Source organism: Megalops cyprinoides, chromosome 18 (assembly GCF_013368585.1).
Source record: "Megalops cyprinoides isolate fMegCyp1 chromosome 18, fMegCyp1.pri, whole genome shotgun sequence".
NCBI lineage: Eukaryota > Metazoa > Chordata > Actinopteri > Elopiformes > Megalopidae > Megalops > Megalops cyprinoides.
The window spans coordinates 20,355,518-20,378,078 of record NC_050600.1 but is presented as its reverse complement, the minus strand read 5'-3'; the positions used below and the strand labels follow the sequence as shown (position 1 = coordinate 20,378,078).

General features: G+C 41.5%; 3 protein-coding genes across 3 annotated transcripts; 1 reads left to right on the top strand and 2 right to left on the bottom strand.

Annotated features, from left to right (window-relative positions):
* Nucleotides 1-515: 515 nt before the first annotated feature.
* LOC118793128 (toll-like receptor 2) lies at nt 516-5,618 on the top strand. The gene is made up of 2 exons (XM_036551147.1): nt 516-565; nt 3,236-5,618. Exon 2 carries the CDS (start codon nt 3,249-3,251, stop codon nt 5,616-5,618), a length of 2,370 nt encoding a protein of 789 aa, XP_036407040.1. The 5' UTR covers nt 516-565; nt 3,236-3,248.
* Nucleotides 5,619-8,764: 3,146 nt separating this feature from the next.
* rnf175 (ring finger protein 175) lies at nt 8,765-16,701 on the bottom strand. Its single transcript, XM_036551148.1, has 9 exons — nt 16,632-16,701; nt 14,948-14,985; nt 13,785-13,926; nt 12,079-12,233; nt 11,446-11,553; nt 11,038-11,158; nt 10,814-10,947; nt 9,787-9,888; nt 8,765-8,885 (listed from the first exon to the last, which is right to left on the bottom strand). Exons 1-9 carry the CDS (start codon nt 16,650-16,652, stop codon nt 8,765-8,767), a joined length of 942 nt encoding a protein of 313 aa, XP_036407041.1. The 5' UTR covers nt 16,653-16,701.
* Nucleotides 16,702-19,338: 2,637 nt separating this feature from the next.
* LOC118793492 (secreted frizzled-related protein 2-like) lies at nt 19,339-21,689 on the bottom strand. Its single transcript, XM_036551705.1, has 3 exons — nt 21,037-21,689; nt 20,424-20,504; nt 19,339-19,756 (listed from the first exon to the last, which is right to left on the bottom strand). The coding sequence occupies exons 1-3, from the start codon at nt 21,530-21,532 to the stop codon at nt 19,452-19,454; spliced, it is 882 nt and encodes a 293-aa protein (XP_036407598.1). The 5' UTR covers nt 21,533-21,689; the 3' UTR covers nt 19,339-19,451.
* Between the last annotated feature and the right edge of the window lie 872 nt (nt 21,690-22,561).

Here is a 22,561-nt window from a genome sequence, read left to right as displayed (position 1 = left end):
CGCAAGTCTTGCCTTAGTGAATTAGCTAGCTAGCTACCACCAGATTCCAACAATGACAAGCCCTGTTGCATTCTCTCTCTCTCTCTCTTTCTCTCTCTCATGCCCACACAAAATGCGCATGTTCCAAGTAGTGTGAAGTATATCTGCTGTTTTTTTTTTGTTTTTTTTTAACAAAAAGTTTTTATTGAGATCCGGGGCTATTCGTAAAACATTTGGGGCTGTAGCCTTGGACACCCAGGCCTAACGATGCCACTGCAGTGCACCTTGAAAAATGCTTGAATTGAATTTCAGAAAGCTTTATGAACGCTGCAATAAGGAAGAACTGTTCACTTTAGCATGATGTGAATGCTACCCTTGAACGGTTATTTCTCGCTCAGATGCACAAAATGGTCGCATGACATGTCTCATTAAGGCAATTTTATGTCAATGTTGAAGTCCCCACTTCCTGGACTGGTTCTCCCCCCAGCATCCGGTGTGCGCCTTAATCAGTGCTAGCTTCCTCATTTGCTCGGCAAAGAGAATCGGCGCAACTGACCAGCGGCACCAGGGGGTTCACCCTGAAAAGGTAACAGATTTGCTCCGATGAACATTGTAGCGTGGGTTTGTTTTAATGTATTTCAGTTTTAATTACGATTAGATTTAGTCTTGGTTTCTTCTTAAACTTACTAAATTGAGGTCTGAGAACCAGAGGGCCAAAACTGACATTTTCTGAACTTTAGGAAACAAAAGCAAATCTTTTTATTCATTTTCCGGTCTTATATTGAAAATATAAATATGTGTTTTCTTATTAGTTAAAAATGACTCCGCTAGAATCAATTTTTACACATTGTATAAAATGCATGTTTACGAAAACTTCGAAACATCCAAAGCTGAGCTAAAATATTGCACAATGCCTGACAACATCTTTAAGCTATTTTATTATGGAAGTGAGGACAGGCAGATATGATTTTATTAAGGATATAATTTTAACTAAAAGCAGAAAGGATATGTTATCTGACTTAAGGAAAATTATATTACACTGACTCCAAGCATAAACCAATTAAAGACAATACATATTAATGTGTTTGTTTTCTCAATTTATTAATGCATTTCTTCTTGTGCCCTGCATACAAAGATGTGAAGTTCTCATTTTCCACATTGTATTATATTAGTTTATTATTAACAGCATAAATTATCATTACGTTAACCATTAACTTCTGCATCTACTAGTTGATGAGTTTTCACTTTCAAGTTCCATTGATGTTTTCTTTTATCAGTGCCTTTACTCGTATTACTAATTTTGAGCATACTTCTGTACATTCTGTTTTTTCAACAAAGACTTGCAGAGTTCCTCATATGGTCATTTCCTTTTGAACCATGAGAAAATTAGTTCCTCTTCTTCAGGGAACTGATTCCAGGGAGCCATTGGTATAGACAGGCAAGTGCTGTGGACTGATAACCTCTGGTGGAACATGGGAAGCCAAGTTAAACTAGCGTCAAACACATGTCTGAGCAGGGCCTCTCTGATTTTCTGTGCTTTTTTCTTATTTTTCAATACCCCCTGTACATCCGTCTAAGACGTTAAGTTCCCACAAGGGGCCTCTTGCCTGTGGCTTTCCTGCAGTGATGAGATTTGGTGTTCTAGCTGGAATCAATATACTCTCTTCATTTCTCCTTGTTTATCTCTGGTATTCTGTTCCACAGGGTACGTTTTCTTTTTGATATAGGATTTGGCATTCTGGTACAATGTTTGTAAGTGTGTTCAAATCATCTCTCAGAAATTTTGAGGATTTTCAAGATGAAGTTCTGACAAGCTGTCATCTTCCATCCTTCTGGAGAGTAACTGTAGTCTTGTGTAATTAGCCATTATCCCAAAATGTTAAACTCTTCTGCCTCTCCTGGTTATTCACATTTATACCCACAAGAAACAGTTTTTGATTTGTACCTTTAAGGCAAACACTTTGATATCCATTGTATATAAGAAGTAGCAAGAAGAATTAGCAAGAAGTTTTCTGCAGTTCATCCCTGTCATTTGCTGCCTTTTTGGCAGTCTAATCAACTGCATATAACACAGCTATAAGCTATCTTCATGACCGACTCCTCTATTGTGTGCTTCCTCGACTGATGTGTGTTCCAGAGATGATTGGAGAAAGACGATTATGATTGGCTAATTGCACACTTCTGGTCTTATCATGCAGTCCCTTACCTGCTGAAGACTGGCCTCTCTGATTGCTTGATAAATCTCTCACATGATCGTGTCTCCCCTGAATGAGAAACCACCAGGAGGTCTCCCACTCAAGTACTTACCATGCTTTTAGCATCTGTGATCAGGCAGGAGAAATTTACACTGTGGTATGCCCACTAGCATATGTCATACTTATTAGTTTGGTGGATTGTTCTTGTTGTACTCATGGGCTAAATATCTGAAATGGCTTAGTAAATATCCAGCTGGATAAATGGATAACATGTCAAATTTTAAGCTATGTAAATCGCTCTCGATAAGAGCATCAGCTAAGCAAAAAAAAAAAAGTAAATGTAATGTAAGAAAAGAATGCAACTATGATTTAAACCGAGGATGACCCCAAATAATGGCAGTACATCGTATGCATGACAAAATCTGATTTAAATCGATCTTTTGATTCTTTTTCAGTACCTTCCAACACTGATCCTCAAGTTGGCTTTGAAAGTTTTGGTTCCTCCATTAGAGGAAGCCTTCTCTGGTCTTAAATAGTCTTTTGTGCAAACTGTTTACTTTTCATTCCTGTCAGTCACTTCTCCCTAACTGCTGCCAAATCGCTCAACCCACAACGCCACGATCCGTGCCAAAAGAGGGTGTGTGCAATTGTGTCCCTCTGGCAATAAACTGAACCAAAAATCTGCCATTGAGGCCTGCCTGTTTTCTCAATTAATTCAGTAGAGTTAGTGATTTCAGATGTCTCCTTTTGGGCCTTTCCAATAATTAATGGCTTTCATTTGATAAATATTTTAGTATAAAATGTCACGTACACCCGTCTGGTTCTCACCCTTTGAGATTTACTTCACACAGAGAGCAGGATTTCTGGTGGGGGGAAAATGTTGAAAGGGACCATCTTGATAAAGTAAAAATGAACTGTATGGAGCATTAAAATTTTTATATAAAGAAGTTTTAACTTTAGAGACACTGTATGGTTCCACAACTAATGTAAATTGTATAGCTTGAAATTTGCCCAGGTTTCAAAGTGCTCTTTTCAAAAACTAAAAATGCTCTCCTCAGCAGGTTATTCTCCAAAATGAAGGTCCTGGTGCTTCCTCTGTCCAGCCTCTTTTTTCTGTGTCTTCTTCCAAGCCACAGTGCGGAGTGGGAAAGAAAAAAATGCACACAATGCGACAAGCATTTATTTTGCGACTGCTCTGATCAAAACCTAGTTCAAGTTCCCAGCATACCTGAGAACGTTCAGGGACTCAACCTCTCTCACAACCAAATCGAGGTTCTCAAGGAGGATGACCTGCAGGAGTACGCACAGCTGAAAACCCTGTACCTGCAGAATAACAGGATTCGAACGATTCACAACAGAACGTTCGCTTCTCTTGCGAACCTGGAAAGCCTTGACCTCTCCTACAACTTTCTCGCCAGTTTATCCTGGCCTTGGTTCGACCAGCTTCTCTCCCTGAAGCGGCTGAACCTACTGGGCAACTTGTACACGTCGTTGGGGTCGGGTTTCCTTTTCCGGCAGTTGTCGAGGTTGAGGAGCCTGCGGTTGGGGAACCGCTCGTTTCGCTCCATGGGTAGGAGCGACCTCGTCGGGCTGCGCGGCCTGGATGAGATGGTGCTGCACGGTAGTGGCCTACAGAGTTATGAGGACGGGAGTCTAGGGTCAGTCGGACCCATCGGCACAGTCACCCTCAGCCTTTATGGCCCCTTCCATAGCTATCCTGCTCTCGCGTCAAAGATCCTGAGGGACGTCTCTAACCCAGAAACTCTTTTGATTTTGACAGACGTAACGCTAGCCGATGAACGCTCAACCCAGCCAATAGTGGAGCTCAAACAGAAGGCAGTAAGAAGGGTGATTTTTCGGAATGTATCGGTGACGGACAGCGGTATTGTTAACGTCATGAGGATAATGGACAGGTCAGAGGTGTCTTTCTTAGGTGTAGAGGATTCACAGCTTGTTGGACATGGCTTTTGGACAAACGCTAGTGCCACGCATCCTGACAAGATGGAGACGTTGTACATTAAGAATGTGGCAATCAGAGATTTCTACGCCTTTAGCAGTCTCGCGTTTCTTCAAAATGTTCTTCAGTTCCCCAAAAGCGTGTCGATCATCAACAGCAATGTCTTTCTCATGCCTTGCCCAACCTCCAAACTCTTAAAAAAGCTGGAGTATCTGGACTTCAGTGGGAACTTGCTCACTGACCTGGCCACAAAAGAGTCCTTTTGCAATGGGGAAGGAACCCTTCAACATCTCAGGTCTCTCAATCTAAGCAGGAACTCTCTCAGTTCTCTTGCCCTTATGAGCACACTGTTCACCAACCTAAACCAGTTGACATCCCTGGATTTGAGTGAAAATGATTTTTCTGACATGCCCGCGCAGTGTGCTTGGCCTTCCAGCCTACAATATCTAAACCTGTCCACAACAAAGTTGCGAAGAATAACGCCCTGTGTCCCACCCAGCTTGCACATCCTGGATTTAAATGACAACGACCTGACAGAGTTCAATTTAAATCTGCCAAACCTAATAGAGCTCCGCATATCAGGCAACAAGTTCAAGAAATTGCCACCAGGAATTTTCCTCCCGAGCCTGGAGGTGTTGCTGGTTCAGAGGAACATGCTCAGCATGTTCGGCAAGAGCGATCTGATGGATTACAAGAAGCTGCAAGAACTGGAGGCTGGTCACAACAAGTTTGTGTGCTCGTGTGGGTTTGTGGCGTTCTTTCAGCTGGAGGTGGGACAGCTGGTCAGGCTGCGAGACGGTCCCGAGAGTTACCAATGCGACTCTCCAACTGCTTTGAGGGGACAGCAGGTTGGAGACACACACCTCTCTGCCTTCGAGTGTCACATGGTGGTGGCGGTGTCCGTCCTCTGCACCCTGGTCTTTTTGTTCTTCTTCATCTCCGGGGTCCTTTGCTACAAACTCCATGCAATTTGGTACTTGAAGATGACCTGGGCATGGCTCAAAGCAAAAAGGAAGAGGAGCGTCAACAGGGACGACATCCGCTATGACGCCTTCGTCTCTTACAGCGAGAGGGACTCGGAGTGGGTGGAGGAGTTCCTGGTGCAGGAGCTGGAGAACGCCCAGCCGCCTTTCCGGCTCTGCCTGCACAAGCGCGACTTCCTCCCCGGGGGCTGGATCGCGGACAACATCATGAACGCCATGGAGAAGAGCCGCAGGACTCTCTTCGTGCTGTCCAGGCACTTCGTCGGCAGCGAGTGGTGCCGGTATGAGCTGGAATTTTCCCACTTCCGCCTGTTCGACGAGAACAACGACACCGCCGTTCTGATCCTGCTGGAGCCCATCGCCAAGGAAACCATTCCTAAGAGGTTCTGCAAGCTGCGCAAGTTCATGAACTCCAGAACCTACCTGGAGTGGCCTGAAGACGAGACCCAAAGGCCCATGTTCTGGCACAATCTTAAAATGGCAATTAAAGCAGATGAATGCTAGGCTGCCGTTGAGAGCTTTGTGTCAGACAGTCTAGTAATGGCTGCCATCCATTGTCTGGAAATGGCAGTAATATGATCCTATGTAAATATATTTGTAAATATATTTGCAAGTAAGGGTGGAAGAGTGAACAAGCCATAGAAATTTCAGTGTTTGTCAAATGCAGTGTCAGTATTTAATCCAATATATTTCTTGATATCCCTCTGCGTATTTTCATGAGAATAGTGAACTTCCTTATCTATAATATTAGAGTATGTAAAATTGTACCCCTGGCAACACAATATTTTATCTTACCTGCTTATTGCTATTATATAAAGACATTTTCAGTTTATGGTCATGCTCATATATGAAATATGTGGAACTTTCAAGTAGAATTTCTGTGATATTTTCAACTGGAGACTTATTTCTGTGCATTTTATTCATTAGTCTCTAATGATTCAGACTGAACATGATTAAAGGAAATGCATTTTCCAGGAAAAGGTGGTCTGATCTGACGAGTCTGAAAGTGTTCCTGTACATCTAAACAATTATGAATTTTCATTTTACGTAAGACATCATGTTAAAGAAATCATGAAATTAATTTTGGAATTTGCTGGAGAAATTCAGTGAATGAATTTATCAGATTCAGCATCACGGACAAACAATCAGAGCTGATGTCCTGCCATGATATCTCAATGTGCCAAATTAACAGCAGCATAATGTAAATCTAAAATCAGGTATCGCCCTCTGCAGGGCAGTATATGTAATGCATCCCATTGTTGACTTTATTAGGTCACTTCCTTCAGGAACAGATGAAGGCAATTTACAAGTGGTGCGATGTTACTTTGAGAACAAAGCAACAGAGATTATTTTCATCCTTCATTCTACTATCTATTAGCCAAACCCTCAGTGCAAAAGACTTTAATTTAATGGAGTGCTACTGGACAAATGAACTGAATTTATGAAGAATGGAGTACACAGACATTCAGTAGCAGTAGATGAAATATGAAGTGTGTGTGTCTGTATATAGTTACCAGGATTTTACCAGCAGCATGACCTGAATCCCTTTCAACCATTTCTCACTGCAAAATATGCATATTTCCTTTACGCATTTATCTATGTAGTATGGTCCACCTTTTAAAATGTTTCAAATTCCAAAGTTTAACAGTGTTATAGTAAAGACAAGGTGGTAGTGGAATTAGCTGAGAAAATGTGTTACACTCTCCAAGATGTAGTTTATAAGCGCTCTATCAATATGGAAAAGACCCCAGCTATTCTAGCTATTGTAGACAGAGAGGAGTATGTAAGATTCTGACAAAAATGAACCCACTCAGCACTGGAGACACACCTTCCAAAAGCCCTCCTCAGCTCTTCTGAAGACTGTTTCTGCATGCAGTACTCAAATGACTGAAATCAAGTTCAGACCCACGGTCAGAGGCCACACTCCATGTGCAGGAATTCATGCAGTTAAAACAATCGTAACCGTATTTCTAACTATAAGGTAGGATGACCTGTACATTAGGTTACTATCTTTAACAAAAGATCTATTCATCACAATCGTCCATTTATTTACATCCAGAAAGGGGTGTTCAGAGACACTGCAAGCATTGGACTAGTAATATGAACACAAACACATTAAAAGAAATGTTTTATTTTATTCAGTGGCACCATAATGCTGCTGATGTTTAAGTGGGTGACAGCTACTGGATTCCCTACCCTAGCAAATCAACACTGTTGGGAATCTCACCTGCTGAAGTGGTCTTTACAGAGCCTCTGAGCATTTTTTTCAAAGAAGGTTCCAGAATGATTTAAAAAACACTACAAATGACTGTCCTGCTGCAAATATCTTATTCGTTTTTTTTAAATTGTACAAAAAACAGCAAGAGCAATCTTTAAATAACAACGGAAAATGTACACAACACACAATAATTGTTGATAATCTTGGTTTTGAATGTTAAATACAAAAAAAATGTGAGTTCCCTGTTCACTCCTAGGGTTACAGCGCTGTAGTATAACCCCCTTGCATGCTCACACTGTAAATGTTAACACTCCAGTACAGCAGAAGATCCATTGTTATGCCAAGTTCACTGTAAACAAATTACACCATAAAATGATTCGAGCTGCAGTGTTTCAAGCAACATGAATGCAAATCTATACTGTCTGTGACAATTATTTGCCAAATAATATTTTCGTGTCTGCGTAACTTTAGATGCTGTAATATGCTCAGAAATGCATATATGTCAAATTTACCATGGTGTGTGGTCTAGATGCCTACAGTTAAATAACGGTATACTGCGTGAAAATGAGCTTATTATTAGTCATTATTATTGCTAATGAGGGTTACAGGGTCATGGCTGTAATGATGCTTACTCTTCAGTGAGGTGCACTGAAACTCAATATAAAAAAAAAAATCACCCACAAAATACTTTTTGGCAAAAAAAAAAAAAAAAAAATCGTCTGAAGTGACCTGTAGTGATCACCTTTCATCGTATCTACATTCACTTTGGCCTAATCTAGTCTTTCTGCACTCTAGCTAGGGAAAAGGAAAATTTATCAATTTATAAATTTCAGCCTGAAACCTGACAAATATTCGAAAGATGCATAGTGAATTACAAGTTACACAAAACAAAACCAAAATATCTGGAAGCTGCTTGCATAGCACTGGCTGTGCCACAGACTAACTGCTGTTGGAAAAGTGAACCATATTCCAATATGTACATACATGGTAACTATGGATGGTGATGACTTACAGTCATAGGGAGGGAAGTGAAGTAGCAGCATGGAACATAATACAGGAATAAAAAGACAAATTATGCTGTAATTGTGCGTTACTTCAAATAGTGTAGAAAGTTAAGGGTGTCCGCCTAAAAATCCAAGTAATTCATACATAAGTCCCCTGCTGGTCATGAGTACAACGGTTGTTAGTTACCAATGAGCTGAATAGTGGAGTTGAGACTGAACAGACAGACCTAAGATTCACTTTCATTTGTTCTGCAACAATGCTGCTGCGGGCAAAGCCGTGAGCATGGTATGACTGCATTTAATGATAATAATAATAGTAATAATAATAAATTGTATCATATAAAATTTCTTTTACTATACATGAAGTACAGAATTTACAAATAATAAATACATGCACATTATTAACCCAAACATAATGCTGCAACACCCTATTCCAGGCCTAAAGAGAAATTAATACCATGAACAATGCCAATTATGACAGGTTGCCAGGCAACGAGGTATCTCAGCCAGTCCAACAACTGACCATATAAAACGTGCGTCCTCTCCCAGCTGGTGTCCAGAATTGAGGAAAATAACCAATACAGAGGAAACGGACCACTTTCAACCTTTCTGCTGCAAAGGCAGTGTTCAAAGAACTCAATCATTAAATCAAAATGTCTCCCCCTTTCCAAAATGCATAAGGGAATTCATCTGCAAATATAAAAACAAAGGTCAAATTCTTGGACTCAACTGTACAAGCTATTTTCCTGTCTGCGTAACTTTAAGCACTCATAAAAAATGTCTTTGTTTACAGATAACTGTCCTTTTGTGTAAGACTTCTGCGGTTTCGTTTAGACTGCAGACTTAACCGTCTGCTCTTGCTGAGAATGAGTCAGCCTCCTAAAAGGAAAATCCTTTCTAACAAAGCAAAATATGGTGACTAAACAGGAAAGGCACAATCCCCATTATAATGGGCATTTATGGTCATTTGCATAACTTGTATATAGCGATCAAGCGATTTATGAGCAGGAGTTATGCAGGTTGTGGGATTTAGGAATGTTTGAAAATCAGTGGAAAACTAAAAATAAAAGTTGAGGACATTAAGTTGGCTCGAAAAAGCCTAGAATGATAGTAGCTAGTAGTTACCAGCTTTGCTTGAAAGACAGCCTGCATGTGTTCCAGGCCCACTGTCACATCAGCTGCACGTGTCAGAATGCAGAGATTCTGAACATTCTATCCCTGTTAGTCAATAGGTAATTTTTCAATGTACAAGTGCAAATATGACAAAAAATCACAATCACTCTACCAATTGCAAAACCACAAGCACTGCAATCCCATACCAGCCGTAGGTATTGGCAAGTAAACCGAAAATTGTAGGAGGAGTTATGTACAGAAAATCAGACAGGCTAAAAATAAGAACAAATAAGAACAGAAAGTTGGCCTTTTTAAGCCAGTTTAACGAAAAGGATACGGGTTGTTCATCATTCTCTTCAGATCGACCTTCTCGTTGCAGTAGGGGCAGGTCTGCTTCTTTCCCACAATGCACCAACCCCGAATACAGAATTCATGGAATCTGTGGATGACAGCTGTTAAGGGACAATCCTGTGACAGCTGGCAATTCCCTTCCATCAGACCACGGCTATCTGACATAGTTAAGAGGGAGACTGTCACCTTCGTTATTTTTAGTTGTGTGTTTAAATCACCTGAGCACAGTTTCTTCTGTGTGTGTGACTAAGTTGGGATATCAAGCTATTTAATAATTGAATAATTTAGGTCGATGGATCCATGGGAATGGACTTCATTTAAAAGTTGACAAGGGGACGAGAAGACAGTGAGACCCATCTGCCAATCTATTACTAACACAAAGTTTTAGGACTGCTATTACACAGACTCTGCCAGTTCAAGTACATGAAAAATACAAATATTTATGTAGTACTATATGATGTATGGAAAAAATCAAATAAATTCTTTCACTTCTGATTTTACATTTAAGCATACAGTACCAGTCAAACGTTTTGCCACACCTAGGGTTTTGCTTTATTTAACTATTTTCCAAATTTTAGAATAATAGTAAAGGCATCAGAACTATGAAATAACACAAAGGGAATTATGCGGTGACTAAAAAAGTGTTAAACAAGTCAGAACTCTTATATTTTGGATTCTTCAAAGTAGCCAAAAAATATTATTTAAAATTATATATTTTTTTTATTTTGGAAAGAAATTCATACATAGACAAACATAAATAGTGAAGCTGATGCTTAAGAAACAAATTTCAAGCATTTAAGTCTTAGTCTTTAGATTGAAATGTCTTGGAATGCATGTTTCCCATTACCTTAATCAGGTGTGCCCAAACTTTTGACTGGTACTGTATACTACTACTGTGTAAGTAAGATTAGTCATTCGCTGTTAGTGGGTCGTGCTACATGTATATTCAGCTTAGCCAAAGAGTATTCGCTGTACATTTTATCTCCTCCATCCACACTGAGCTGAAAGGATACATGTGATTGCACGACAGCTGGTATGTGTCCTCAATTATCCCTTCCTCATCCACGTCCACAAAGATCTTCTGCCCGCACACAGCGCAGATGTCATCACGGAGCGTTCTCGAAGGCATGCCGCCGACATTGTAATACTGCAACACAAACGTTGTACAGTCAAACCAAGGCAATTCCCTTCCAAATGTATGGGACTGCACTGGCCGCAGCGGGGGAGAGAGACGTACACCTATTGTCGATGCCATGTAATCCGAGCATATCTCTGCGAAGTCTCGGCCCATGACTCCATAGTACAGCCCGTAGAACAGCATAATCACTCCCACATCCATTGAATCCTCTGCTTTAATCCTGTTGAGAAGAAAGACACGCTTATTAAATGGTAAATACGTGAAGAATTTACAGAATTGACCGAGATTGCAAAAGGCTTGTAAAAACCAAAAGATTGTAAAAATTTCAATGTTCTGTTGAACTCACAAACGGTAAGTAGGGGGTGAACATTTTTGATTGTTTTACTTGAGACTTTTACTGTATTTAAGACTTCTGCCTCTCTGTATTGGAAGAAACTCTGGGTAAAATGACTCACGCATTGATCTTGTGGAATACATTAAATGCGGGCTTCGCTGCAGATGACATACCTGAAGAATACATTGAATCCGAACATCGTGAACATAATTGCCAGGTACCCAATGACACCGACTGCGTAGCTCAGTTTGTATATGAGAAGGAACCACTTGTACACCATCCTGAAAAAGAAACAGATAGGAGCAAAGCTGTCACCATGTGAGAGCTTTTATTGAGACTGCCAGCTTGTAAGATTGTGTCCTACAGGGGCACAGGCTTAAATCTGCATGATATTGCACATTCAGGTTCCCAATTACAAAACACCCTGAACTAGCATACATCAATACTTTCCCACTTGGCATTCAACACCACAAACCTAGAGACCAGAGTTCTCTGCAATACTGCTGTACCTACATATCAGTCACATTATTCAACAACAGCAAAATAAGCAAGCGGACACCCTATGCTATGCTGCTGATGACTTGACCTTTCATGATTTAACCGAATCTTCAAATGCTGCTAAAAATTGATTGGCACACTGCAATAAATGGTTATACTTGAAAATTAAGCACAGGGGAAGAAGTTAGTTCAACGCACAATGCACAAACGGCCCATACAAGTCCAACCATACAAACGTCTAACCACGCACTGTCCCTGGGTTTCATGAAAGTGATGCAGAGAACGGGGTAGCCCAGCAGAGCGCGTACCGTGGCGTCCTGCCAGAAAGGGGCTTTCGGGTGGCTCTGAAGATGACGTAGCTGGTGATAACGGAGAACATCCCCCACGTGGACAGGAACCGCCACCAGTACAGTTTTATCGTGAAGTACAGCGGGACGACCCACATTTGCACCAAGGTCACCAACTGTCAAAGAAACGTAAAGTGGACCGTTTAGGGTTAGGCACAGTTAGGGACGGTTCTCTACCCATTTTCTTCAATCTCATCTACCGAATGTACTTGAAAACTGATATGCTAACAGCTACTGTGCCAAGGATGTGGTGGCAATTTTTACTTTTCAATATGTGTGTCAAGTCACATGAACACAGGAACACATTAAAAAAACTTCACGTTTTTAAGTTATGCAAAGTTCTGTTTCTGTCCTGCAAATCAACAGTGTAAGACAATGCAGGAAATGATACAAAAGAGAACCACAATCTGAACCTAAAAGAGTGGTCTGCAGACGATATGTGGTCTGCCTGCAACCTCTGATTGGAACCCAAGAGAAAAGAAAAAAGTTAGTTATATAGATCCCCTCCTTCCTGGGGGCCAGCATTTCCAGCGAGAACCTCAGAATGAGAGATTTCCTTTTTGCACAGTCCAAACCCAACACTACTTGCTCTGGCGATCCCCACAAAACCTAATTCCAGCGTTTCCATCCAAAAGCCCAGAGGTGAAGTATGATGACATGTGGAAAGAGTTCCGTCCTACAGGCCCATTCCTGGACCGATCCTCCATTTGTCCCACCACTAATCCGTCTGACTCCTAGCAGGGTTAGTTAAGAATCTGCTGTCACTGTCACAGAGGACCTTCTGCAGTGAGACAAAGCAGTGTCAAAGACAGGCTCTCTGGTCTGAGATGTCTTACAGTGCACATTGCCAAGAGACCAATCGCCATTTGAAGACACAGACATATGCAAACACACAACCCATTATATTGGCATATTGGCGACATCATATAGATATTGTTGGACTTATTTCCACACAGTGAGAGCATTTTCCTTACAGTCTGCTCAAAGCAAGCTTGGCACTCAAAAAGTGGACTGAAAGCCATTTATCTGACAAAGCCAAAGTTCCCTCTAGCATGCAGTAAATCTCAGCAATTTGATAAACCTGTACAGAAATCGCCACATGTACTTCTGGCCTTTGCCTCCTCAAAGGCTTGTGAAATTCACCTGGCCACAAAAGTCTGCTGGGACAGAACACCAGGGGTCTGGCTTTAACACTGGGAGAGGCTTAATGAGAAGACAAAGGAAAAACATTTTGAACAAAAGGGATGGATGGTTTACCTTAACTGACAGAAGCTGAACTGGAAGGGAAAGGGTACAGCTTGTCAGTTTGCCAATACTGTATAATACAGGGGTTATTAAACACTTGTTAACAGGCTGGAAAGTTGGCATATTATCACCATGAGAGAAATGGCTTTCTTTGAGATGAGTAATTAGGGTAGAATACACGAAGTTATTCAGGTTCAGGCCTAAACTCAATTTAACTCCACCAGGAAAAACACACACACACACACACACACACACACACACACACACACACACACACACACAGACAAACACAGACACACACGTTTAGGGACAAATTTTAAACTTATACATATCCATATACTGCACCAAGACAATCCAGGCACTGCACCACCTGGGAATGAAACCTGCACCCTTTAGGTGCCGAGTCCGTCTCTTTTACTCACGTTGTACGACCTGCAGTGCCTCTGCTTCCACTGCACCAGGACGATCTGCGCCACCACCAGGGTGGCGATGAGGATGAGCACCATCTCCGCGTGCATGGCCTCATGGCCGCGGTGCTTCATGTGCAGCCTCTCGTGCTGCACCCTGCCATGGAGAGAGAGGAAAAAGCAGCGGGAACGCAAGGTCAGTCACAGACTGCACAAAGACGCTCAGTTTGCCAACCGATCCCATCTGTAGCCTGTCTGTGTTCACGACGTCGCCCGACCCATTGCAGCAGATATACTGATTGGGATTAACAGGATCCTGCTGCGCAAAGTCACAAATGCCAGTCGAACATTTAATCGTTACCATTGGGTTCCTTCATGAAATCAACACTGGAATATGTCATAAGAGACACTAACTCAGTGGATATCCCTGATCATGCCAAGCAAAACAACTAAAGACCGTGGAATACAATTTAGCCACTAGTTTCACTTATTCTCCACAAAGACGCTCAGTTTGCCAACCGATCCCATCTGTAGCCTGTCTGCGTTCGCAACATCGCCCGACCCATTACAGCAGACATATTGATTGGGATTAACAGGATCCTGCACCTTTCTTCTTCTCCGGACAGGGTAGTCAAAAATATGTCATTTTTGAGATCCATAAATCCTTCTAGATCAGCAGCGCAAGACAGCGCCACAGTCAACGCGACAGCCTGCCGCAAACTGAATCCAAAAGGTTGGCTTTTCAGAAAATGTCCTGAGGTTATGTAAATCTGTTTGAGTTATGTAAATCGCCAGGCTCCGAAGTTAGTTTGTGCTGAGAGATAAGTCAGGCTGAGTACTGACTGCAGCGGTAGAATGTGATTTCATATGACTGCTGGTATCTGCTCAGACTGCGACCACTGCTGTGGTCACAGTCCAAAGACTAAGGTTGACTTGTAAAAAAACCTCCTGCCTACCTCTGGTTGTTCACAAAGCTTCTCAGTGATATTCTGCATTTATCTTCTTTAATACCTGAGCATTCTTTATAGGATCTTTGTGATCAGATTTGAAAGCACAACCGCCAACCTCAGTGAACTGTGATACAAAGACTGGAATGCTATGGCTGAATGGTTTAGGTTTATTCCCGTGAGGCACAACGCCACATCAAATGCAAAATATTTACAAAATATTATACTTACTTCCAGTTTTCTCTGTGGGTCATTTTCAAAAGGTCGCCCTGGTAAGAAAACAAAGAATCATGTGAAAAGAAGGACGGATATGAAAGGACGCCAAAGCAGGCTTAAATCAAGGAAAGAACAATTACTGAAATCACTGCCGCTCTGGCAAAATGGTGTTTCTCTCAGCATCTGAGATGGTCCTGTCCAATGAAATTAAGCTCAGCTCTGCCCTGCTTAATGCAGCCAGATCTTTGATTTCAAATGGACTTCTCCCCCATTTATTTACACTGACAGCCTTGGATGAGAAGGAGACAGTTCTGGGATAGTGAAGTGTACATGGGGACGGGAGAAAGTCACTGGCACAGACAGCTAGGCAACTGCTCTGCCAGTTTGTCAAACCACGAGTGAAACCTGAGGCGCTTTCAGGCCTGTCTCGATGGAACCCATTTATGTAGCTACGGTGTATGCAGCAAAAAATCGAGTTTAACATTTTCGAGACAAGGAGTCCAGGAAAAATGAACTCCAGCAGCCTTCTAAAAATTAAGTTTCGACCCATTTCTGTATCAGGAAAGTGACGGCTTTAAGAAACCACGCCCCCGATACTAGTAATTAACTGTGCGCGTCTCCATTGATCGTGCCTGTAGACAGCTATCGGGACTGGACGTATAACTGATATTCTTTATGTGTAATGACCATTGAGATCATTCACATTGTGGCCTGGCTACCTAGAAAATCGTTAACTAAACACTCATCTTATCACTTTAAGAGTATATACTCTTGTGCAAACAATGCGATAACTCGAGGCGATAACCCACAAAGATAAAGAAACACTTGAGATGACTTAAAACGCTTGATTCTCATGTCTGACAATTAGTTCTCTTCTACAATACCACTGTCCTTGTCCTGCCTAGCTAAGTAGCAAACCAGCTATCAAAAATAAGGCGTAAAAACGAGAACATTTTCCCAGCATATCAATCAAATAATCCATCTCAGATGCATTTTAAATAAACATGATGCTCAAGCTTAATAAGCAAATTAGGACATTTATAACTGCCTCCACTTTTGAAACAGCTTGCTGCAAAAATATAGCTAGTTAGCAGCTGGTTAAATAGATTTCGATAAGTACAATACTAGCTGCTAGACCTAACGCTGCGAAAGCACAAATTACCGCTACGCAGTTTAGCTAACGAGTTTGGATTTCAAAACACTAGCACAAATGTGCATGCTATGCAAAGTCACAAATGCCAGTCGAACATTTAATAATTACCAGTGGGTTCCTGTATGAAATCAACACTGGAATATGTCATAAGAGACTAACTCAGTGGATATCCCTGATCATGCCAAGCAAAACAACTAAAGACCGTGGAATACAATTTAGCCACTATCTTCGCTTATTCTTCAGCTTTAATAGAATATTTGACCTTCCCCTGCACCCATTTGCATTGCCAGCTAGAAATTTTCATATGTTCACCGCGATACAACGGCTAGCTAACTGGCTAACCACCGTGCATGCTAACACACCCGCTTGTCGGCAAGCCACGTTTGCAGACGCAGAGAACAAGAGCACCAATGCAGTAAACGTTGCAATCCGTGCGCTGAAAATACAGGTTGGATTACACCAATATCAGAGTATATATCTTATTCTGTTGTATTCAACGTTTGTTCATTCGCGTACTGTATTCGTGGGCAGTAGCTAGCCGGCTACCTGAGCTGGTCCAGCAGCCATGCCTCTTCTTTCCGTAGCCTGCTTACACCGGCCAGCTGATTCATCTTTTAGCAACACCAGTATTCACGAATTGACGTGGCGCTCTCAACGTAACTAGGAGGTGCCGTCTTCCGTAGTCGACCGGAGGAGGTCGACGTACCTGACGTTAAAAAGCATATACACATGAGCGTAGCGTGTCTCCAGCATACAGGCTAGTGCGTGATTCTGACCCTGACTCGGAGCGATCGTTCAACCATCGCCGCTGTTTCTGTCACTCCGCTGTCTTTTAGAAGTCGGGGAAACATTTCTTTGCGTATCTATCATGTATGCTAAATGCACTGTGAACAGAAAAAAGTAAACGTTGCATTGATTAAGCTGTACTGCATGAGTTTCTGTGCACTGTCGGGCAGTAACCAAAACCTACCAAAATCTCACGCACAATGGTGTGAGGTCTTCCTATACATATGGCCTCTGCACCCACAAGCAATGCTTGATTCTGGCGGATGGGCTGAGGTACGAGAACAAAGTTGTCTGTGACTCGCCAATCCTTCAAACATGTAACGGAGTGTAAAGTGGGCGTGGCACCTCTGATATTCGATGAGATACCTTTTATCTTTTACCTGAACTATAAAAGTTGTGAGTACATAATTTAGGGTTCCAACACAAGATTATGAGTTATCTCGGAGTTACCCTTCCAATGGAATGGTTTAAACTTTCACCCACTACCCTCTTTGCTAAAACTATAAGAATTTGACCCACTATAAGGTCTCTTTCCTGACTGCAGATAAAACTTAAGCAAGATTTTAAAATATTGTGCTTAACACGTAAGGTGTTAAATAAATGTGCTCTAGTGTGCTTTACAGAGTTTCAATGTCTTATAATAATTCAATGTCTTATAATAATCCCTCTTAACTACAAAATTGTGTTTAATACAAGAGATCTTGTACTAGTGTACTAGTGTATACTATTTTTATACATGTGATTCCTCTCAACGAATACATGTGATTCCTCTCAACGAATAGAATGGTAGAATATGCACATTGCCTGTCATTTGCAATTTTTAAAACATATCTTCATACGAACTTAATTTATCAATGTTTTAATATAATTACATGTACCTTAAGTAAAATACATCCATAAGTTACTGTTTGTGCTGCTGGTACATGCATGTACTGTAGCTTGTAAAATGTGATATTTTATGTTTCTTTAGCATTTGAGGGCAGAACTCCCTTAGAAGACAATTACAGCGGCGATGAGAGAGGTGTTCTTTAGCCAGTGCCCTGCTTGCAATATCAAAATTTGCCACCAGAGGGCTTCACTTGCTCTATTTTATTAAACAAATTGTGTCGCACTTGTGTATAGACGTACTGCTGCAAATTGTTCATGTTCTCAAAGATGAGGGCATATTTTTGCATACATTTCAGTTTGTTTATTTTATACTGATATACTTGTGTGAACAAAAGGGCACATGAAGTCAAAAGGTTTTGGATAAAATTACATAGGGTCACACCTTACATGAACTCAGACTCCACCAGAAATATTCTGTTGTTTCAACATTATTCTCACAGGAGATGAGCCAATAGCCTTAAGCTAAAAAGAAAAAGAAACACTTGGTCCTAATGGCCACAGTCCAGGGTTATTCATTCAGAGTGATTCAATGGGATCCTTAAAACAATTACACACATAAATTGTTTATAACGACTATGTACACGGCTAAAATGTTTAGCAGAATATTTACAGAGTAACACACAAGGCAATATTTTACAAAACTCAAGACACATTTTGAAGTAATTCATAAATGCATCATGTAACAAACTGTGCTAGCCCATGAAAAAGAACACTGTCATGAAAAACAAAGACCCGTATTCAATCCATCCATAACGTCCTTTATCTCAGACTTTAAGTTAAGCATTTAAGAATGTGTAACGTGTTTTGGTTCCCTGCACAACACTGTGAATTTGATCGTCACTGAAATCAATGAGACATGTTGTTTAAGTCACCAAACAGTAACACTGTCTTAACTTTTTTACTCAAAGTTAGGGCCAAATACATTACTTGTAGATTGTACTGGGTCCAAAGATGATCAAAGAGAGAGTAAACACATTAAGCCTTTAAAAGTATTTAAACCTGATCTAACACACGGTAAGCGCTTAAAAGTACAAGAAATAATAATTCAGCTAAAAGCCTGTGCATAACATAAACCAATGATTCATTGTTCCATTACATCATCAGTGTTACTCAAAATGACTATAAAAAGCAATTACAGACTTTTTTGTATAAAAAAATAATTGTATCAAGATAGCTTCAAAAAGTGGGTAGTGGAACAACATCAATAAGAAAACAAGACAGGAGTTTTACAATTCCAAAACTACTTATGAATGTAGGTAAAAAAAAATTGGGACACTCAAGGCAGGAATTTAACACCATTTGACTGGCTGATGTTTACCTCAGGTAAAATGTTCTTATGCATGACAAGTGATAAGAGCAACATTAATATGAAACAAACTGAGTAGCCAGATCATTTGAAATATTCCAGCTAAAACATTTGAGAACAGAGAAAAACTAATTTTAATGAAAATGGCAAACTTTCGTCCTCCACCTGAAAAAAATGCTGTGCTCTGGAAATCTGCTGAAATGAAATCATTCATCATGTCAGCCTCGGTTCTCAGACAAACACACACAGGTAAACTTTGTTGCTGGTCACACAGTATTGAGAAGCCCACAGCAGCGCTGAGAGACGATGACCATATTTGGGAGGAGAGAGGCGGAGATTGAGTGGACATGGGGGGCGGGTGTGGGGTGGAGTAGGGGCGGGGCCAGTCAACACTGAAGCTTGCGGATGCTGCGTGATATCCTCTTGAACTCCCTCTGGCCGCGCTGCCACTTCTTCAGGGAGGTGATGACCAGGTGCCCGCCCATCTTCTGGCCCATCACCAGGTAGGCGGCGTTGATGTCGCTCATCTCGTCACAGGTGCACTGCAGGCCGTCCTTCAGCCACAGCACGGTCTTCCTCAGGTCCCGCTCCGTCACGCCGCTCAGCTTGTAGATGGTCTTGCTCTTGGTTTCAGGGATGATCTTGGTGTCTCCGTTGATGTAGGAGATCTCCTTCACTTTGATCTTCAGTGCTGCGATGCAGGGGTGAGGGTGGGGGGCAAAAAAAAGTCAGGGTGAGTCAGAGACACATGGACACGTTTTCAGGCGGGGGGGGGGGGGGGGGGGGTGGGCTGCTCGTCTGTTTAAAATCAAGAACAGGTCAAACGCAGAAGGTGGAGACACTGTAAACTTAAACCAGGCGATCGACAGAGAGCATAAGGCCGAGCTGCCAACAGACAGCAGGCACAGACCCTCCTACTGCAAGACACTGACAACCCACTCCCCATTAATGAACTGATCATCAAACAGCAGAATGAAACCCAGACCTCTGTTGTGCAAGTGTAGGGTCATGAGGGGTTAGCGTTTCCCCAGGCAGTGCAGAAATATGGTTTATGGAATCTGCACTTTTTCTCAAAGTATCAGATTCGTGGGCAATCTCCTCTGACTGCACATCGCACACATTGCCCAATACACAGGGTATATTTAAGGACAGTGGACAGCTTTGGGGATGTAAAAAAAATGCACGTATTATGGAGAACATTGAAAAGATCTGTTTTGTATTATTTGGATATGCGGTGAAATATATAACATTTTCCATGCCCACAAGTACAGAAGATTAATAAAGTCTGCCAAGAGGCAGGAAAAGACAGATGATAAGGGTTATTGAATGTTTTTGATTATGAGTATATAAGAACTTACCAAAGTCATTCTTACAGAGGTTATCAACAATCTCATTGTCATTCTCCTCTTTTTCCCTGCAGGCATCACACACTTTTGGTACTGAAAAGAGAAAGGAATTAATTTCAAACATGGGGAAATAATACATTTATGGCAATACATTTATCTTGAACAATACATTTACATAACAATCCCAAAAAGTTCCATCCTCCTGACCATTTATCAGTGACACAATGTTGTGGTAAGTGTCTTCTGCACACATGAAATAAATGTGTGTACTTACTTGCACTGTGGGCCTATCTTAGTCTGTGTGATTGACATGTTTTTTGATATTTTAGGCCTACGCTACATTGTACAAACTTCTTCATCTTCATTTTTCTCCAGTACTTTCAATCTCAAGGCTATTTAAAGAAGTTCCAATTAAGGATATGGGCAAGTTGTTCATCTGCGCAAAAAAATGTGGGGTAAACGCATGAGACTTTAATTCCAAGTTCTGTCGATAATTTCAAAACCATGGCATTCCCAATTTCCTATAGGCCGAATACAGGCACACATTTTCATTTTTCTAAATTTACTGCAGATAAATACATATTGGTACATTTGGATGTTTTTTTCCCCAAGAGTTGTACGTTACCTTCTCTGGTGACTGGCACAAAGTTATCCATGCTGGCTGGAGGGATGCAAAGATCATTATCCGGCGGGAATCGATTACAGTCCAGCATGTCCGGCCACGGGAAGCCAAAAGCTGACATGACCGGTGCACAGCCCTGCTTCACGCTCTCACAGAGAGATCTGCACGGCTGGATAGGCTCGTCCAGATCGTCCAGGCACACCGGGGCGAAGAGGGAGCACAGGAACTTCCTCGTGTCCGGGTGACACTGTTTCTGGACCAGGGGGATCCACGAGGACGCCTGCTGGAGGACTTCTTTCATGGTCTCATGCCCAAGAAGGTTAGGAAGGCGCATCTCGGTGTACTCGATGTCGTGACACAGGAGAAGAGTCGCGGGGATTGGTTTACAGTTGCTCTTCTTGTAAAATAATTCGGGCTGGCCGAAGGAGTATATCCCGTGAATCGCTTCCAAGCATAAAGGCAATGCCATTGCCCAAAGTACAACGAATGTGAGGTGCATCGTTGCAGGTATAGACTAAATAAAAAGAGCAATATATGTTTTTCAACTGTAGTAACTACCTCCCTTCACAGACAACTAACAACGCACTTAACTCGTTGGTTTAACTGCATCCATAAACGTGACGGATGGTACCTCTTACAGTTTCTTCCAAGCCGGGGTTTCCTTCGTGCTGCGAGAGGCAGTTTAATCGGGACCGTCTCGGCATGTTTCATGTAGATGAAATGGGGAGGAGCCAAACTGGAGAAGCCACATGCGATTGGTCAGAATTAATTGGGGTCCCTTCATAGCAAGATCAGGTAAGTTACTTTAGCACTTCGCTTCCGCCAGAGGACAATCTTTCGTCAGTTAAATACAACCTGTGTTCGCTGTCTGTACCGGTTAAAATAACCGATCGAATACGTATGACTAGCCGACAGACACCTGCCCAGAGACTTTAAATTCCGTTATCCAATGGCTCAGAACTATTTACAGAGATTGCGGATTTAATACCCTTTTCAGATTTACAGCATTTATGCATCTTAATAAATAACTTTTTGTTAGTTAGTCGTATATCATAGTTTCTGTTTTAGTCTATCAAGGCTGTTTGACACAGAAGTATAGCATTCCATTTCAATATGATACTCTCGCGCAAAAAAAGTGCAACCAAATTGCTTGCTTAATTCGATTAGCTACAGTATTCCTTTTAAACAATTAATCGTTACTAGTTGCCCTATAGTTGTACAAATTGGATAGTACTGTGTCCCCAAACAGACCTTGCTCTCAGCTGAGAACTACTGTCTCATTGTGGAACTGTACACATCCTGTCCCCGTACTGTCGCTATACTTACTGTATGCACTTTTGTACGTCACTTTGGATAAAAGCGTCTACTAAATAAATAAATGTAATGTCAGTTCTAAATGAAAACCGATAGTCATTGCGATATGAATGCTATTGCAATGCACTGGGTCACAGGGTAAAGTGTAATCTATTTAATTGATATTTAATTTAATTGGTTCAGAGAAATTAAAAACGCGTTCTTAGCGCAAATC

Excerpts from the sequence above, each read along its gene's own strand:
- LOC118793128 (XM_036551147.1), top strand. The coding sequence starts at position 3,249 with ATGAAGGTCCTGGTGCTTCCTCTGTCCAGCCTCTTTTTTCTGTGTCTT.
- rnf175 (XM_036551148.1), bottom strand. The coding sequence starts at position 16,652 with ATGGCTGCTGGACCAGCTCAG. Across the intron at positions 14,986-16,631 it reads TGGCTGCTGGACCAGCTCAG|GGCGACCTTTTGAAAATGAC; the intron begins GTAGCCGGCTAG and ends TTTTCTTACCAG. Across the intron at positions 13,927-14,947 it reads ACCCACAGAGAAAACTGGAA|GGTGCAGCACGAGAGGCTGC; the intron begins GTAAGTATAATA and ends TCTCCATGGCAG.
- LOC118793492 (XM_036551705.1), bottom strand. The coding sequence starts at position 21,532 with ATGCACCTCACATTCGTTGTACTTTGGGCAATGGCATTGCCTTTATGC. Across the intron at positions 20,505-21,036 it reads TGTGCCAGTCACCAGAGAAG|TACCAAAAGTGTGTGATGCC; the intron begins GTAACGTACAAC and ends TTCTCTTTTCAG. Across the intron at positions 19,757-20,423 it reads CCTCTGTAAGAATGACTTTG|CACTGAAGATCAAAGTGAAG; the intron begins GTAAGTTCTTAT and ends CCTGCATCGCAG.